The sequence below is a fragment of the Nothobranchius furzeri genome, chromosome 18 (genome assembly GCF_043380555.1).
Source record: "Nothobranchius furzeri strain GRZ-AD chromosome 18, NfurGRZ-RIMD1, whole genome shotgun sequence".
Lineage (NCBI taxonomy): Eukaryota > Metazoa > Chordata > Actinopteri > Cyprinodontiformes > Nothobranchiidae > Nothobranchius > Nothobranchius furzeri.
This window is the reverse complement of record NC_091758.1, coordinates 46,663,876-46,683,104: the sequence shown is the minus strand read 5'-3', so window position 1 is coordinate 46,683,104 and position 19,229 is coordinate 46,663,876. Positions and strand designations below refer to the sequence as shown.

Below are 19,229 nucleotides of genomic sequence, written 5' to 3'. Positions count from 1 at the left end.
AAAGCATGGCTTGGGGCTGACAGTTTTAATGGTCCTAGGGGGCGCTGTTTCAGAAAATAGGCCACGCCCACCGGATGTTCTCATCAGATTTTTTGGGGGGCCGGACTAGGATCACTCACAAGAAGTTTCGTGGCGATATCTTTAGAATTGACCAAATGAGAAGCAAACGTAAGGCCACGGCGGTACGCCTGACTTCGCCGCGCCGCCGCAGCCCCGCCCTCTGCCGAAAACTCCCATAAAGTGACGCCAAGCAACCCCCACTTGTCTTGAGTTACCATCTACAGTTTTGTGGTGATTAAGTGAAATGGGACACTTTGGGACCTTTCACAGTAAAACTTGACCTTTTTGGCCCTGAGGGGGTGGGGCTTGTGTGATGTCATAATCCGACCATTCAAATTACTTTGTGGGTGGATGATGAATGACCACAGAACGTTTGGTAACTATATTCCATTCAGTTATGAAGTAATAGCAATTGAAATTTTTTTTGCGAGTAGTCAAACTTTGAGGCCTGGCCCCGCCCCTTCAGCATATACGAAAACTCAGAATCCTCGTCTCATTTTGTTCGCCCATCCCTTCTGAGCAATTTTACACAATTTTTGAGATGCTCGTGCGAAAAATGATCGAGCAATCCAATCAGAAACAGACCCTAAAAACGGCAAAAATGGCTTAAAATCGCCATTTCAACCCAAAATGGCCGACTTCCTGTTTGATATTGACCATGGTTGCAAGAGACTTTTCTGTGCGGACTGTTGAGTACTACAAGTGTACCAAATTTCATAACTGTACGATAAACTAAGCTTTATGGAGAGGGGTATTTTTTACCTTGTAGGGGGCGCTGTTCAGCCATTTTCTTTGCGATTTTTTTGGGACCTTTAAAATATCAAATTTTTCACCAGGCTTGACAAGTGTGCAAAATATTGTGAGTTTTGGGGTATGTTAAGGTCCCCAAAAAGCCGTTCAAAGGGGCACGAGAATAATAAAAAAGAAAGAATAAACAGAGCAAAAACAAGAGGCCTTCGCAGCGCTTTCGCTGCTCGGGCCTAAAAATAAAAACAACAATGGTGGCAGCTTGTTTCTCAGCTTTAGCCATTATCAGAGTGTGTGATTTACTTGCCACGATTAAATGAAAGTTGTTTGGAACAGCAACACCACCAATATGCAACAGCACCATACATATTTTTTTATCCCGGGTTAAATGAAAAGAAGAAGCTGGTGGTTGTTCCTTCTAACCAGCCAACAATCGAGGAAATATTAATATAACTTGCCTGCAACTCCAGCCTCCTTCATAAAACCTGGGTGTTACTTTGCTGCAAAGCTGAGGCAGCATCAGGGAACCTTTGATCAGGTTCCCTGGTCAGTCTGTGGTGGTAATGTGGTGCGATCATTAGGGCTGGGGGTAAAAAATTATTTTTAAAACGATTATTCTGACCATTATTTTATCGAATAGTCGACTATTCTAATGACTATTTAGACAATTCATCTAATGATTATTTTTCTATTGCATAGTTAATAAAAACCAAAAAATCTAATAAATTCCTCAAAAAAGTGATAAATTGTTACTGTAAGAGAATAAACACTGCAGGCCTTCCATTTTGTATAACACTGCTTTTATTGTGTTGGTCGGTTATGTTCTGGTGACGTGTAGAACGTGGGAGTGCAGGCTGCTGCCTGAGAGGTGGTTGGAGACGGAGTGTCTCCATGCTGCTTTGTTTTGGTCACTTATGTGCATGAGGCGAGTGGTGTTACGACTCTTCCTGGGGAGTTTGGCTCGTGTGCAAAAAGGAAGGGACAATAACGGGATTTAAAAGTTAAAATGATGATCAGGTTTATTTACAACTACAGAAAAACCTAAATCTTTCCAACCACAGGTTGGAAATAATAAAACTAATTCTGCTTGTGGGGAATTAAAACAAAAGTACAAATAACCTGGGATGTCCCACTGGGCAAAGATTACAGGGTTCTGGACCAAAATAAGAATCTCCTAAGGTCCAAACTCTAAACTGGGCGGTTAAACCAAACTCAGGTGATATTTTAAACTAAACCGAAAACCCACAACACTCTAAATGTAATAAAAGGGAGATCTGCACCAAAAAAACAATGAACTCTAAACCAAAACGTAACAGCTTATCCAAAAGCAAGAAGCTGTTAACGAAGATGCTAACAGTAGCTTTACCAACGTTAGGTTTAAGTTACCAAGTTTAAATAAACCAAAAACACCCAGCAGCAAACAGGCCAGCACGGAGGAGAGACTGCTACCACCAAAACTGCTCTCCTGATGTCTGAAAGAAGCTCCCTTATTAAGGGAGAAACGCTCCCGGTGATTTTCTACATCTGCGGTAGAGACGGAGCAGCGCATCTGACCCCGGAAGTTGTTGTCCGTTGCCGGGAGACAAAGGCGGTCAAAACAGGAAAGGAATCTAGTAGCGGACAGACGTTGTTCCGGTTCTTCGGTATTTGGCGGAGATGTGAGGGAAGGCGGAGAAGAGGGCGAACTAGAGGAAAAACGTTGGTTACGTATTGTAACCCCAGATTCTATGAGTCTAGTCGCAGCCCTTAAGCTAGCTGCTATTGGAAGGATGATCTCCGCATCAGCCAATCATGAAGAGCTTAAATGTACGCCCACCAATAGTGGGGCCCCTCGTGGTATATAACTGCAGTGACCCCACTGCTCACCTCCAATGGCTCTTATTCCCATCATAACCAGTGGGGCCAGTGGCTTAAAGGCTGCGACTAGACTCATAGAATCTGGGGTTACAATACGTAACCAACGTTCTATTTCGTCTAGTCTTAGCCCTTAAGCTAGCTGTTATTGGAATAAAGCGCAGCTGGATGGGTTTACGCCCCACTGGTTAACACAACCAATGGACACACCCAATCAAATCTCCTCTAGTGGGGGACGTTCAGCCTCAGACCAGGCTTAAAGACTGAGGCAGGCACGATAAGAGAGGGGCCCCCACTAAAAAACATCATCCACAAGAGGATGAAATCCATCTCAGCAAGGCCAATGAGGTGCCATAAGCACTCATTTAGCCTGCTGGGGTCCAAGCACTGAACGAGTGATGGATCCTGAAGACACATCTCGTAAATAATAACGAGTAAAGGAACAGGGTGAAGCCCATGAAGCAGCCTGACAAATGTCTTCCATTGACACACCACTGAGGAGCGCCATCGAAGAGGAAATCCCTCTGGCTGAGTGAGCCCTGAGTGCCTCAGGGGGATCCCGCCCTGATGATGTGTAAGCGAGGGAAATGGCGTCACACAGCCAGCGTGAAAGGCGCTGGGCCGACAGCGCCTGACCAAGGGAAGACTCCCTGTAGTACACAAACAGGTTTTGTGAGCGACGAATCCCTGAAGTGCGTGACACATATCGTGCAAGCGTGCGCACCGGGCAGAGAAGGTGAGAAGCCGCCTCCTCCTCAGAATTATGGGGAGGAAGAAAAAGTCCAGCCAATGAAATTGACCTGGATTTGAAGGCAGCATTAATGTTTTGGGGCACAAAGGCTGGGTTGGGGCATAAAACAGCAGACCCGCCATCCTCCCGGATCCTGAGGCACGCGGGAGCCACTGAGAGGGCGGTCAGGTCACTCACTCTCTTAACTGATGCTAGCGCCAGCAGCAATGCAGTTTTAAGCGACAGGAACTTGAGTGAGACCTGGTCCAAGGGTTCAAATGGAGCTTCAGATAAGCCACGCAGAACCACCGTTAGATCCCATTGGGGAAAAAGCGGGCGGGACACAGATCTGTTCCTCCTGACACCTTTTAGAAAATGTTTTGTGAGGGGATGATTGAAAACAGATCTATCTCCAAAACCCTGATGACATGATGAGATAGCTGCAGCATATGTCTTAACAGTGCTGAATGTGAGGCCCCTGTCCATCAGTATCTGCAGAAACGATAGGACATCAGCCAGCTGGCAGGAGAGCGCTTGAACATTCTGTTCTGCGCACCAGTTCTGGAAAGCTGCCCATTTAGCAGCGTAAGACACAAAGGTAGAGGGCGCCCGCGCACTCTGAATCGTGGCGACCACATCATGCGGCAGCCCAGAAGCCTCTAAGCGTGACCGCTCAGCGGCCAGACCCACAACCGTTGGCCTATTTCCGGAGGATGTTTGATTATCCCATCCGCCTGGAGAAGGGCGTCCGCCCTCCACGGGAGCCTCCACGGGGAGCCGGACACTAGCGCTTGCAGGTCCGGAAACCATGACGCGGACACGCGCCTGGGAGCCACCAGAATCACAGAGAGCTGTTCCGACCGAATTCGGTCCAGGAGACGGGGAATCAGAGGGACTGGTGGAAACGCATAAAGGAGTGTTCGAGGCCAGGGCTGGTGTGAGAAGGCGTCCGCCCCGAGCGGGGGTCCGTCCCGGGGACTCAGAGAAAACCACAGGCGACACTGAGCGTTTTCGCGAGCCGCGAACATATCCACAGACGGTTCCCCGAACCTGATCCAGATCTGTGATATCAGTGCCGGATGTAGACGCCAGTCGGAGTCGCGGGGTCCCCCTCTCGACAGGTTGTCTGCCGCTACATTCAGTACCCCCGGAATGTAGATGGCTCTGATGGACAGCAGGTGGACATGTGTCCAACACAGTAAATCTGTGGCGACACGCAACAGTGGGAGGGATCGAACTCCCCCTTGGCGATTTATGTAGGCTGCCGCTACCCGGTTGTCAGTGTGAACTTCGACATGACGGCCCTCGAGAAGGGCAGCGAAGTGTCTGATCACATTCCTCACTGTCATAAGCTCCAACACATTTATGTGCTCGTGCGTGTGGGAGGGCCAGCGATCTGCCACCGTATGGGACAAGCACGTGCCCCCCCACCCCGACAGTGACGCATCCGTAAACACAGATACGTGTGACGCAGGATGTCCGATGGGAACCCCACGTGAGAGGATGCAGGGGTTCCCCCAGTGAGCGAGGTCCCCGCCCACTGAAGGGGGAATCCTCAACATACGTCTCTTCTGACGTATCGGGTGTACCCGGAGGCGGACAAACCAGCGTTGCAAGCGCCTCGTGCGCAGCAAACCTAGCGGCACCACCGAATGGGCTGCGGACATCATGCCCAGGAGTTTCATGACTAACCGGGCTCTCACGATCTTGCGGGGTTGAACACGGGAGATCACCGTGGAGAGATCTGCCGCTCTTGCAGGCGACAAACGTGCTCTCATTAGGGAGGCGTCCAACTCCACCCCGAGATACACAATCGACTGGGATGGAAGGATGGAGCTCTTTTCCCAGTTTATAGAAAACCCTAGGGTTGACAGACGCTCTGTCAACCTCCTGGTTTGCTGTGACGCTTCGTCCTTGGACCGAGCGCACAGGAGAAGATCGTCCAGGTAAAATAAGACCCTCATTCCCTCCGTGCGCAGTGGCTGCAGCGCGGTCTCCAGACATTTGGAGAAGGTGCGCGGGGCTAGCGAGTAGCCGAAAGGGAGGCGATTGAACTGATATTGAACTCCCTTGAACGAAAAACGCAGAAACTTCCGGTGGTTTGGAACTACTGGTATGTGGAAGTATGCGTCTTTCAGGTCGATTGACGTGAACCAATCCCCGGGGCGCACATATTCCAGGACTTGTCTCATCGTTAACATGCGGAAATGCATTACTGCTATGGAGCAGTTGAACAGGGACAGGTCGAGAATCGGCCTCATTCCTCCCGACTTCTTCGGTACTATGAAGTAGCGGGAGTAGAAACCCGAGAGTTCTTGTCCGCGAGGGACTCGGGAAATAGCGTCTTTGGACAGAAGTTCCCGCAGCTCCAGCTCTAGAGCCTGAGACTGTACTTGCGATGTGAACGTCGTCTCCACGATCCCGTTGAAGGGAGGTGGAGTGGCCTGAAAATGAAGTGTGTGACCGCAATGAATGGTGTCCGAAATCCATTTGCTCATGATGCAAAGGCGGCGCCACTCGTGCGCGCGTTCCGACAGTGGACGCGTGTGCGCGGTCACGTGAACAACGTCTGAGGGTTGTGCATGCGCCCTTACCGCCGTCGCCCGTACCAGAGAACTGGGGGCGACCCATGGAGGGCTGCGCTCGGAAGGGCGAGTGCGAAACAGCTGGAACAGGCTGGTCCACACCGCAGAGCGTGGAGTCCGAGAGTGAAGGACGAGTGGGAGCCGGGCCTGTGCACGGGGGCGACAGAGTGCTAGTGGATGGAGCCGCGCACTGTGCCGCCGCGCGTGGTCGAGACAGCGACATGACATCCCGCCCCACCCAACGGCGTGGGGAGAGCGGGACGAGTGGGGCCTGACCATATGCTGGGGCCGGAGCGCAAATGGAGCGCACCCTTACGGCTGGCCGTGTATTATGACTACCTGCAGGAACATGTGTGCGTGCAGCAGTGCTTGGTGTGGGGAACATGTGTGAAAACTCGGCAGAGGATTCTGCGGAGGACTGTAGGATTGTGCTCGTTGAGTGACATTTTTTGGGTTTTATTTCAAAACCAACAACATCAGAACAATCAGTAACACACACATTCCCCCCAAAGAGTCACTTCCGTGGCTGCTTTCGGCGAGGCTCCTGCACCTGGGACTGCCAAGACGGCGTCTGCTGGCCCCGCCGGAACCGTTGTCCGCCATCTCGCTGGTCCCGCTGATGTGGAGCCGAAGCGGGAGGCCGGCTCCGTGGAGCGGGCGGTGCAGCTGGACGTCTGAAGCTTCCGCGCCGTTCGTCCCATCCTCTGGCTGAACGGCCGGAGTGCGAGGCTGACCGAGGGTGGACCAGGTCTCGCACCGTAGCCGATAGTTCGGCCGTCTTCTGAGCCCTCTCAATGACGCCCCTAAGATGGGGACCAAACAGAACATCGGTGGTGATGGGGTTATCCAGCATCTCCCTTTGCAGATGTTCCGGAATGGAGGGCAGGGCCTTCAGCCAGATAGCTCGCTGGATGAGGGTCTGCCAGGCAGCAATGCGAGCAGAACCGGTGAGCACAGCAGCACACAGATTGAGGATAGCATCAGCAGTCTTAGTTATGACGGCTTTCAACTCCTCGGGAGCTTCCAGCTCCTCCATCATCTTGGAGACGCCGAAGGCAAGAAGGGCGATGTTATTCCCTGCAGCGCCGGTCTGAAAGGCACACTGATGTGCGCGGTCGGTGAGCCGCGTCAGCAGCTGGTCATGTTTTGAAGCAGGAACAGCTCGCGGGCCAGCGAGGTGGTTCTTGGCGCCGAACAGCGAGGCCAAATCCGGCTCTAGCGGAGGAACGGACGGCCAGCCTTGGTCGGAAAACCCCTCGACCTTGGTGATGGGCGCATACGTGGAGACTGGCGCCTTGAGCTTGGCAGGCTCGGAGAAGGCGGCAGACCAGCAGCTCATAGCAGCCGGGAAGCGCGGCCAGACAGGGTCTGGACAACGTGTCTGAGTTGCCCCGAAAATTCCCGCCAAATCATCCGCTTCAGGCAGGGCCGGTTCTGGCACAGCTAGCCCCTTGCGGACTGCTGCCGCAGAAATGATGGTGGGCAGCTCCTGGAGCAGTGCTCTCACTGCTGGCAGGGAGGAGCGAGAAGCCACTGGGGCAGAAAGACCCGCTGAGCGAAGCTCGTCGACCTCCGTTATGTCTAGGAGGGATGCCGCCTCATCGTAGTTTTCGCTGTCGGTGACGTCATCCAGCCGGTTGAAGCCAGCCGGCTCCTGACCGGCGTCGAAGAAAACCAAAGCCTTGTCCAGCGGGTAGGAGTCAGCCACCGGAAATTCTTCGTCGGCGGCGGGAGTGAAGTACTCGACCCGGCGAATCTTCTCCGCCACGGGCAGAGCGGCACAGAACGGGCACGAGGCCTGCGGGGTCAAGGCCAGGCCAGCGTGGTGAGCCCCGAGACAGACCTCACACTTAGCGTGCAGGTCGCCGCTGGAAATGGAGCCCGTCTGGCAGGTCGGGCAGGGTCTGGCGTCGCTGGACATGGCTGGTAAGTCGTCTTCGGATAATTTTGCTCTTTTGGGATAATATTTGCTCTTTAATAAAGCTCTCAAGCTTGGCATGAAGAGAAAAAGGAGGTGAGCAGTGGGGTCACTGCGGTTATATACCACGAGGGGGCCCACTATTGGTGGGCGTACATTTAAGCTCTTCATGATTGGCTGATGTGGAGATCATCCTTCCAATAGCAGCTAGCTTAAGGGCTAAGACTAGATGAAATAGAACAGGCAGATTCCTCCTCTATTTACAAACTCCTAGGGATGCAACAAGTGGGCATGGTGCGTCGACTACCGGATCTGATGTCGACGAATTTTTAGAATCGAGCCGTCGACGTCATCGAGGCTTCGCTACAGCCCTAACACACACGCACACACACACACGCACACGCACACACACACACACACACACACACACACACAGTTGAGAGCTAGAGGTGTATCAAACTAGTTCATGCATTTATTACATCAAGACTGGATTACTGTAATCCATTACTCTCAGGAAGTCCACAGAATGTAGTTAAAAGTCTTCAGCTTGTCCAAAATGCTGCAGCTAGAGTTCTGATGAGAATTACAAAGAGAGATCATATCTCTCCTGTCTTAGCTTCCCTACATTGGCTACCTGTTAAATTCAGAATAGATTTTAAGATCCTTCTTCTCACATATAAAGCTCTTAATAATCAAGCTCCATCATACATCAGTGACCTGATTGTTCCATACGTTCCTAACCGAGCACTTTGCTCTCAGACTGCAGATTTACTGGTGGTTCCCAGAATATCTAAAATTAGGATGGGAGGCAGATCTTTTAGTTATCAGGCTCCTCTCCTGTGGAACCAGCTCCCAGCTTTAGTCCGTGAGGCAGACACCTTGTCTACTTTTAAGAATAGGCTTAAAACATTTTTATTTGATAGGGCCTATGGTTTAACTGTATTATTTCCTGCTATTTCAGCTGTTAACTTTATTTTATCTCTAAGTGTTTTTCTCCCCAGAAGAAGCTACAACGATGTTCTGCTGAGCTGTGGTGGCCTCATGGAGGGGGCCATCGACTAGCACACTGCTGCTAACCACTTAAACATTCTCCCTCTCCTGATAATAACGTTTTGCTTTCCTTGACGTTTGATGTGCTACTACTAGTTTACCCGTCTAATTATAGATCCACTAGGATAAATACAATAAAGTTTATCTCTCACCAAATAGAATATTTACTAAGACATCACAATATAACTGTAGACACATTACTAGTCTTTGTGTGTGTGTGTGTGTGTGTGTGTGTGTGTGTGTGTGTGTGTGTGTGTGTGTGTGTGTGTGTGTGTGTGTGTGTGTGTTTGCGTGTGCGCGCGTGCGTGTGTGTCTGCTCTGTCTTCTCCATCCCCAGTGAGTCGTGGAGGATGGCTGCTTATACTGAGCCGGGATTCTCTGGAGGTTTCTTCCTGTTAAAAGGGAGTTTTCCTCTCCACTGTCGCTTTATGCTTGCTTAGTATGAGGATTGCTGTATAGTCACTGGAACTAGTCAGTGGCTTGATGCAATTTGCTGGGTTCCTTATATAGGAAACGTTATTTCTGATTGGCTTAATGAACTGTGAATTGGAATGTTTATTATGTGAAGTGCCTTGAGACGACTCGTCGTGATTTGGCGCTTTATAAATAAACTTGAATTGAATTGAATGTCCCACAGGAACTTTTTAACTACATATTTATAATTAATGTAAAATTATTTAAACTTCATCTAAAGGTGGGCCATATTGTTTATTTCTTGTCTAGAGAAAAAATATTCTATCATGTTAAACTAAATTAATGATGATGTAATTGCATCTACTGAAGGTCACATGGGTCATGCATCGTGGAGTTGTTAGTTATCAGGGGCAAACATGGCTGGAGTCTAACTGTATTGACTCATATCAACAATTATACTGTAATGACTCAGAGTCTCTGGTTGCTCTTTTATAAGTATTATTTTCGGGCTACTGTCGCCGTAACCCACGCCTTACAATCTCTTAACTTTTTCTACAGAATCGCTCGTAACGAGTATTTACTAGCATAGCAAACCAGAGCAGAAAAAACAGGAACTGAAACAACATTTCTCACCTGTTGAGCTCACCTTCAAGATAACATGTTTACCCTATAGTTTACTACTCAAACCCTTACAATATGTTTGCGGTCATTTGGCCACTTCGGCTATCCGTAGACGTTTCCTCATTATGGGCTCGACACACGGGAGAAGACATCGCCTCTCCTCCATTCATTTTCAATGAGACATGCGTGACAAAGCGATAATCGCGGGTCTCCCTCCTTCTAAGCAAAACGTAAAAAGCGTGTGTGTGTGAAATTTTGCGCTCGTGCACGTGTCGTGCACAGGCGACCCAGAGACACGATCCCAGAAAGTTGAAATATTTTCTACTTTTCATCGCTGTCGCTCGGACGAGGACCAATCAACGGAGGTTTCATTCACTGACCAATGAGCGGGCAGGATGCTCCGTACACCTCCGAGCAAACATGAAGGAGAAGTTGATTATTATTATGTTTTATAGTAAAATCAGAAGTAAGATTTCACATAACTCTAGCAGCACCTTGTGAAACATCATATCTACCGCTTTATTAACTCTGAACCGCTTCAATAACCTTAATTCCCTCCAACCTGACACAGCCAAGCAAAACAACGGAAGTTTCAATTTCGCCATGGAACAGAACACGTAGACGGCTTCGCCGCTGGCCGCTGCCGCGGATCGCCTCCCGTGTGTCAGGTAATAAAAGCGACAGCGACGAATTTTGCTGATGGTGGTTGTTTGTCGCCTCCCGTGTATCGAGCCCCTTACACAGGGGAGGGAGGGGTTTTGCTCATCTCTTCGCACAAGCAGGATGGAAAGCAGAACTCTGTTGAAGTTGAACGTCCCAAATAATTAAAAACCAGAATGCCAAATGCAAAGTTTAGAGCAGCACATTAACCCAGATGCTCTCAGATTGAGCAAACTTGTGAGAATACATGTAATAACAGACAGAGCAACATGTTGCTAGTATAGCAGCTAATCGCTAGCACAGCAGTTTGACCAGTTACTAGGGCTGTCGCGGTTGAGGAATTCCCCCTGCGGTGATTCAGGGTGGCTTAATGTTGCGGCGTGCGATATTATTGCAGCACTTTTTTTTTATTGCAGTACTATCTAAACACAATGTTTACACATTTAAAAAAGGTTAAAAATTGCCGTGCCTTCTTTTATAACACTTTACTGAATGCAGATCAAAGGGCAGTAACAACACAGATCGCAGTAACGTTTGTTTCTCCGACAGTCGGAGTCCGACTGAACTTAAAAACAACAACATTCAGGAGAAGGTTAAACTTTTAAATGCAAATTTGGCTGCAGCATCTAACAAATAAGAAACAAGTCCCCATTTTGTTTAGTTGTTTAAAATCAAGCATAAAAAATGACATGTACCGGGCGCGGGGCACTATCATTTCACTTTCACACACACGAATGACGGTGCTTTATAGCTCGGTCACGTCCTTGTTACCCACAAGGAAAACCAGCATGATAACCATATACGGTTTGAGAGAGGATCTGAGAGGGGTGGCAACATTTGCAGCAACACTGAAAACCCTCTCGGATGGTGCGCTCGTTGCACTAACGCACACGTACTTGTGTGCGACTGGCGAGCAAAGGGAATCTCTCCCGGTTGTTGCTCCACCATGTCAGGGGGGTTTTCTTTAGGGTGGATGCGTTCCTCCTGCAGGTAGCTAGGGATGCACCGATGGATCGGCATTTGATCGTAATCGGCCGATAGCGCCCCTATCGGTTTTGATCGGAATTTTCAAAATAGATCAAAGCAAACCGATCAGGTAGGGTTGTCACGGTAAGCAGTGTAGCGCTAAACCCCGGTAAAAAAAAAAAAAAAAAAAAAAAAAAAGTTGACAATAATAACCGTCTTGTTTTTAAAAAACTATATTATCTTGGTGGGTTTACCGTGGCTGCGGTGTAGGCGCGGTGACCCTTACCAGCCACCGTATCATCTGCAGAAGTTGCCGGCGGCACATACACGCTTTGTTTACAACAAAACTTTCTTGAAGCTAAAGCTGAAATAATGGTCAAAGGAGGAGACGGCAGCGCTCAGGAGGACATTTATTATCCCTCAAAGAAGACAAAGTCGGAAGTACGGGCATCTTTTAGATATTTGAAGAATGCCGAGGGAGTTTATAGAAGACGGGCGGCTATCCTGTTTGCAGCACGTGCAGAAAAAGTGTCTGTGAAAGGCAGCAACGCTTCATATCTCATGACACATCTGCGTGACCATCACCCACAACTCTACAGTCAACGCAAGGCAAGCTAACGTTAGCGTTTTAGCTAAAATGCGTGATCCGAGGATTTGGGTTGAGGGAGAATGCAACGAGTGGCTATATAAAGCAGCCGCAGCGCCGCTACCTGCACATAAACCGTGTCGCAGACACCGCCATGTTGAAATGACGCTATGCATTACGGGGCTCCCAGGGGCAGATAAGAGTTGGTCTCTCTCCGAGAATAATTATGAATTTAACAATGATTACTGCCTGATGACATTTTCCCAAATCTGCAAATCTCACTGGTAAGGACACAAACCGAGGACAATATTTTCCTGAAATACGGATTGCTCAAGTAAGGGTAAAAAAAAAAAAGTATCTGATTAGAAGGCTACTTGAGTACTGAGTATCATCTGATCTAATATTTTTAAATGATGACATCAAACAGACATAAAATACAAAGTTATGGGCAAATATTGGTATTTTAAAGACTAAAGGGGAAAAATGTAAACAAATAAACAACATAATTACAAAATAACACATTTTAGGCAAAATTTAGACACAAACTGAGGACAATATTTCCTGACATACAGGGTTTATTTAATTGTGTGAAAATGTAGCACGTTTAAAAAAAATACCGCGATAATACTGAAGACCGTGGTAATTTTGGTCACAATAACCGTGAGGTTAAATTTTCACACCGTGACAACCTTAATACAGACCATTTTAGATTAGGTTACATTTCCTTTATTCCCAGATTATGTAGTTTGTAGCACTCATTATAATGTTGTAGAAAATTTCTGGCCAATCCACGTGATCGGTATTGGTGATCAGCATTCTTTGATATCGGTATCGGTGACCGGCAGCAAAAAACCTGATCGGTGCATCCCTACAGGTAGCGAGTGAGCTCCAGCTCGGCTCAAACTCTCTTCGGGACGGTTGCAGAAGCAGTGCTTGTCCGGGACTTCAGCAGGTCTCCAAGCGTTTATTATTATTGTTTTGCCGCTGGTGGCAGCTCCGTCTCGGCCAAGGACTCTGGCTGCGCAGCAGCTGACGTACTGAAAACCAAAGTGCTCCCAAAGGAGCGAAGTAACGTTTCGTTTTGATACCAGTGCAGCCATCCTTCTCAACATGCATCATTGAGTTGAATCAAGTTCAGTAATCGCGGTGGCCCATGATGCAGCGCGGTGGGTTTCTTCATATTGCGATATTTCATTTTTGCAGTTACCGTGACAGCCCTACCAGTTATATCGATATAAAGATATAAAGTCATCTTATATCTTGTTTAAAAATTATACAGATATTTTTAAAATATCGATATATCGCCCAGCCCTACCCTGTTGTCATCCTTTCTCGTAAAGTGTAACCTAACGTTTGAGCGTTTGTAATTGTGCCACTTATTCACCATGTTTCCTGTTGAGTAAATGCGCAAGACATGTTACGTAATTTGCGTAAGCTACAAAACATGCGTGGGGACATAATTCATGCCGACTGAAACTGATAAGAGAATCATTTGCAAAAATTATCAGGAATTGAAACAATGGGAACCGGCTCTCAACAAGAACTGGTTTTCAATTCCCATCTCTAGTTAAGAAGCTTGAAAAAATGTTAAGCTAATTTATTTATCAAATTATCCAATGTAGCATTAAATCCAACCTTTTCCACCTGATTCCAATAATTTGAAAATCACATCACTGGTCCTAATTTCCGATCACAATAAATCAAAAATTGTATTTGCAATGGAAAAAAAGGGGACACTTAATTTAACGTAGTCCTACCAGAAACCTAAAAATCCAAACCCAGATATATGGGGAATGGTACTCACACCACACTCTCCCTCCACCGATCCATTCACCATGATCCGTCCGCAGTACAAACCAGGACACGTAGAACTCATGGCCACAGCTAGAAACATACACAAATATCAATAAACAAATGTGTGAAATAAAACAACTGCATTCAACAAACAGTTAAAAATCAGTAACAACAGCGAGCTGCACTGAGCTTGACTGATTTAGCACATCTGCATGTGTCAGAGTAATTCTTTCTCCGTCAAAATAAACGGTCAAAGACGGGAAATATCCGGTCAATGTGAGCCCTGTCGTTTAACTGTGTTGCCTTCTTGTGATGACGGTTTCAAAGAGAAACAATTACACTTGTTTAACACCAGAGCCACGCGCTCTGTGCCGTTCTCTGTCACAGTAAATGAGGGGAAAAATGTGAACCTTGCCATTGAATTGAAGCAATATTACAAATCTAGTTAATTTTATATTTTTGTACTCTTTTGGTTTTTATTTTTCTGGTAAAATTCTTGGAATGTTTATTTTTACTGTTTTAGGCATTATGTGCATTTTGATTTTATTGTTTTAGTTTTTATGTCTTATGACATCCATTTTTTTGTATGGTCTTATTGTTGTCTCTAATTGTAATGTATATGATCTATGATTTCATCATGTGCTGCACTTTGGGCAGCCTTGACTGGTGGCATTAAGGTGCTTTACAAATAAATAAATGAAATGAAAAAAAAATGTTATCGGATCCTTTTCTACTTTTTCAACATAGTTTAAAGCAGGCGTGGGGAACCCTGGTCCTCGAGGGCCGGTATCCTGCACATCTTTGCTCCAACACTTCTGATTCGTGGTTGAATCATCTGTTCAGCAGCTCATCAGGCTCTGCAGAAGCCTGTTAATCACTTGCTGATTTAAATCAGGTGTGTTGAAGCAGGGTTGAAACTAAAATATGCTGGATAGCGGTCCTCGATGGACCAGGGTTCCCCACCCCTGGTTTAATGTTTCTTATTCAGTACAAAGTTTAATTACAACAATCAAGACATAGGGGCCACTGTGGCTGGTGAAGAACATTTTATTTCCACCCCTGGGCTATTAGGCAAAACTACTTAAAGGCCCCATGTGTGAAATCAATTGAAATCATGATGAAAAAATGCGACTCTTTAGCGCCACACAGGTCAGAGAAAGTATTGCAGCTATGGTGGCCCACAGCGCAACAGGCTAAAGACCGAAAGTGACAGATCATTTGCTGCTGTGGCCCCCAGAGAGACAGATGTAATGTAATGTTATTAAAAACATCCTTGGTCACTCTTTTGCAGCACGCTTATTCATCATTTTTGAAAGTTGTGTAAAAAAGATGTGATCTCATTCAGTTTAACATCTTGTATTTGAGGTAGTTTAGTCCTCATTATGGACAATAAATTCCGTGGATTTGGAAATATTTGCTCTTGACTGCCTAAAACAGAATATTTCAGGGGAACATAATTTCCCACAACACCCGTTTCCCGGGGCTCGTGGAGCGCTCGATGTAAACAAACTAGTTGCCGCTACCAGCTTATTTGGATATGGAGCGTTCACAGGCTGCTCATAAGCCATGGCTGGTGAAGGAGTGTTGGTGAGCCGGGGACACGCGGTGGACATCAAGTAAACAATGCGGACTTATCCACCAGCTAATCGTGGCTCACGGCTGGCGTGGTGGAGATGGATGCCACAAGCTGCTAGTTAGACACGGCTAGAGACGGGGAGAAGCTGTGTATGCAGCGCGTAAACTCTCACGGATTACCAGCAAAAGGAGACCCAAGTCTAAAGGTAACATTTGAGAAGAAGCCCTCTGTGTCGGAGCCTCTCTGTAAGGCGTGGAGAACTACATCGCTGTTAGTAAAGTGTTGTGGAGATAAAGTAAACAACGCTGATTTAGCCACTGGCTAGTGGACAAGCGCTGGAGTGTGTTGGGAGAGACGGCAGGCTGCAGGAAGAGAGACTTGAGTAGAAGGACTTTGGAACAGACACGTTGGAACCAGATCAGGAGTTCTGGAACTGACATGTTGGGACCGGGTCGGGAGTTCTGGAACTAGGAAAAGATGATTGAACAACTTGAGGTGAGTTTGGGAGTCAGAGACACTAATCAGAGGCTGGCGTCCAGCTAATAGCGGGCGAAGATCTGAACATATACTGCTCCCTTGAGTTGGACATGATGACGACCTGACAAATTTTATGTGTCTTTTAATTGAATTGTTTATTATGCAAACTAACAAGTACAGCAACGGTGTAGCTATTCTTTTCTATTTCTTAGTTGAATTAGCAGACTCCATGCTTCCAGGGCGCACTGCTGCCCTCTGCTGGTTCTTTCCGGTTACAGTCATAGCCCAAACGTGTAATGTAGAGCTTGCATGTCCTGAAACAGCTACGGCAGTGGTTCCCAAACTTATTTAGCCGCGCACCCCCTTCTATGTCCCGACCATGTCGACACAACCCCCCCCCCCCCCCCCCCCAGCGGAACCACGGCTCACATGTGCACCCGTGAGCCGTGGTTCCGCTGGAACACGTCTGACCTCCGACAGATGCACTCTGAACTTCAGATCTTCAACGCGCTGTTAATAGCCTGAATGGGAATCATTTCTTGTTATTTAGTTACATCCACAATGTTCTGTGTGTGAGGTTTACAACGTCAGAACACCTGCATGAGACAGGTGTTAATTACAATCTGCCAGAATGACTCGCCACCTTCAGATTCCTCCAACACCGTTAAAAATGATCAAATACGGAACATGCGTGTGCAGGCCAGAGTGCTGAAGCTCGGCGCATTGTTATTATGAAGCTAGGGCACATGTGGAGGACACGCGCGCGCAAAAATATACTTGTTTTCAATTACATTTATTGTGCCCACTTACTTTTTCTTTGGCCCACCCACAAATGAGTTTCTACGCTAATGGTGACATATGACAGACTTCTCTGAGCTCCGCAGCATTACACTTTTCACCTTGCGCACCCCCTAGCGGCAGCTCGCGCGCACCACACTTTGGGAATCCCTGAGCTACGGTATTTTAAGATGGTGGATGACCATGGAGCATCAACCACAGTTTAAGTATTTAAAATTTTATAATTTCAAGTTGAGAGGAATATTTAGAATTGATGATAGTGAGAAACACTAATTAAAAAGGACAAGTTTGTGCACTGGAAACGCAGGATTTATAGTAAACAGGTAAAAATATTACACACTGGGGCTTTAAGGGTATTTTATAAGTTTTAAACTGTAATTTGGATAATACTGAGATTTCTTTGATTTTACAAATACATTTTGCTAAGCAGGATCTCTGAGAAGCAGCAATAAATATCTGCAAGGGTTCGAAACCCTTAAGAACGTATTTGTGTAATGTGGGGGGGGGGGGGGGGATGCTGGTGCCTATCTTCAGCGGTCAATGGGCAATCAGGCGGGGTACACCCTGGGAAGAGTGCCAGTCCATCGCAGGGCAGCACAGAGACACACGGGACAAACAATCAATGCACACACACACACACACACACACACACACACACACACACACACACACACACACACACACACACACACACCTAAGGACAATTTAGACAGACCAATCAACCTAACAGTCATGTTTTTGGACTGTGGGAGGAAGCCGGAGTACCCGGAGAGACAGGGGCGTGTCCAGGGAGTGGCCTGGGGTAGCACATGCCACCCTTAGAATCTGATTGGCCACCCCAGATGCCACCCCACTAAGTTCCAGTTTAAATTGACTTTACATTGTCGACAAAAGGCTTGGGTTGTAAACTCTAAAATAGTGTGTGGTTGCATGCACCTTTCACCTTGTTTTCTAGCCCAGGCATGTAGTATTAATATTATTTAATATTTTTTCATATTCACATACATAGTATTTAGAGTCCCACTCAACTCCAGTTGGTGGCAGTAATGCAACAAGAAGTGACTTGCTAACCACCACAAAAGTAGAAGATGAATAGGAAAAAAAAATGGTGATTGTGCAATGTGAAACTCAAAAATTCACTAGAAGGTAAATAAATAAACGATTTGTGTAAATAAATAAATAAGTATAACCATTGGTGCCACCCATGACTAAACACGTGTCTCACATGGGCCACCCCATTTAAAGTCCTGGACACGACTCTGCGGAGAGAACCCACGCGTGCACAGGGAGAACATGCAAACTCCATGCAGAAAGATCCCAGGCTGGGAAGCGAACCCAGGACTGTGAAATCAATGTATGCAACATAATCGTGAAAACTGTAAAACCATGATTATTCTCAGACTCTAATTGTGCACCAAACTTTTTAATCGTTGCAACCCTACTTGTTATTAAGCAACTTATAATTATGGCAACATTATAAGTGTACGTTCTCTGGCAAAAGCCCTGTTGACCGTTAGTCTTCACCAATTGGAAGCAAATGTCACGATAATAAACACAAACCTAACAAAGAATCGGGAAAGCCTGTGAATGTGTAACAAGAATTGGGACTAGAAAGTTTTACTATTATGGGACAAAGGTGCAGTGGGCGAATATAACGAAATTACCTTCAGCTACATTGACACTAAACTATGATTCTGGTTTATTTTTCTGCTTCTGAAGGAACACAGTGGTTTGTTTAAGCCCCCCTTCCCTGCAGCACATTTGACTTCAGACATATTGTTTTGTTAAATTAGACTGAGCCAAACTTACACACTAAAATAAGTAACCATCACTAGCCGGACAGCTAACTAGCCGTTTGCTAAAACTAGTTGTCCAGACAGCAGGACTCTGAGCGCCCCTGCTGTTGAACACGTTCAGATAGTTTCTTAAAAACAAAGGAAAAATAAAATTCGGACTAAAACTCACATGAACTCATCCTGAAAACTCAATTAAGAACGACGTCTTCCTCCTTCTTCCGATATCGTTTTTCTACTTCTTTAGTAAACCGCGACCGGTCGGCTTGGAGGAGCATTAGCGCCCCCCACAGGACCGGAGTTCTTCTTCTTCTTCTTGTTGGTGTTTATTGGCGTTTGGGGGACAACGGATTGTACTCTTACCGCCACCACCTGATATGGAGTTTAAGGCGGTTTTAGAATAGAATAGACTTTATTAATCCCACTGTGGGGAAATGCACTTGCTACAGCAGCACAGACACTTAGAGAAAATGAAGAAGAAAAGTAAATGAAAAAATATAGTGGTCACATGCTATGAAGGCCAAATAATGATTTTTGAGTGACAATGGGTTAATCAATCAATCAGATTCAGATTTCAGATGCCAGATTTCACATTTATTG

General features: G+C 46.7%; 1 protein-coding gene across 1 annotated transcript in view; it reads right to left on the bottom strand.

The window, feature by feature from the left end:
- The window catches only part of jkamp (jnk1/mapk8 associated membrane protein), a 43,900-nt gene extending 24,958 nt beyond the window's left edge, over window positions 1-18,942 (bottom strand). Inside the window, exons 1-2 of the mRNA XM_070547169.1 lie at window positions 18,802-18,942; window positions 13,996-14,075 (exon numbers count right to left, since the gene is read on the bottom strand). Coding sequence (XP_070403270.1) covers window positions 13,996-14,075; window positions 18,802-18,811 — 90 coding nt within the window. The 5' untranslated portion in view covers window positions 18,812-18,942. The remainder of the gene's footprint in view (window positions 1-13,995; window positions 14,076-18,801) is intronic.
- Window positions 18,943-19,229: the final 287 nt, after the last annotated feature.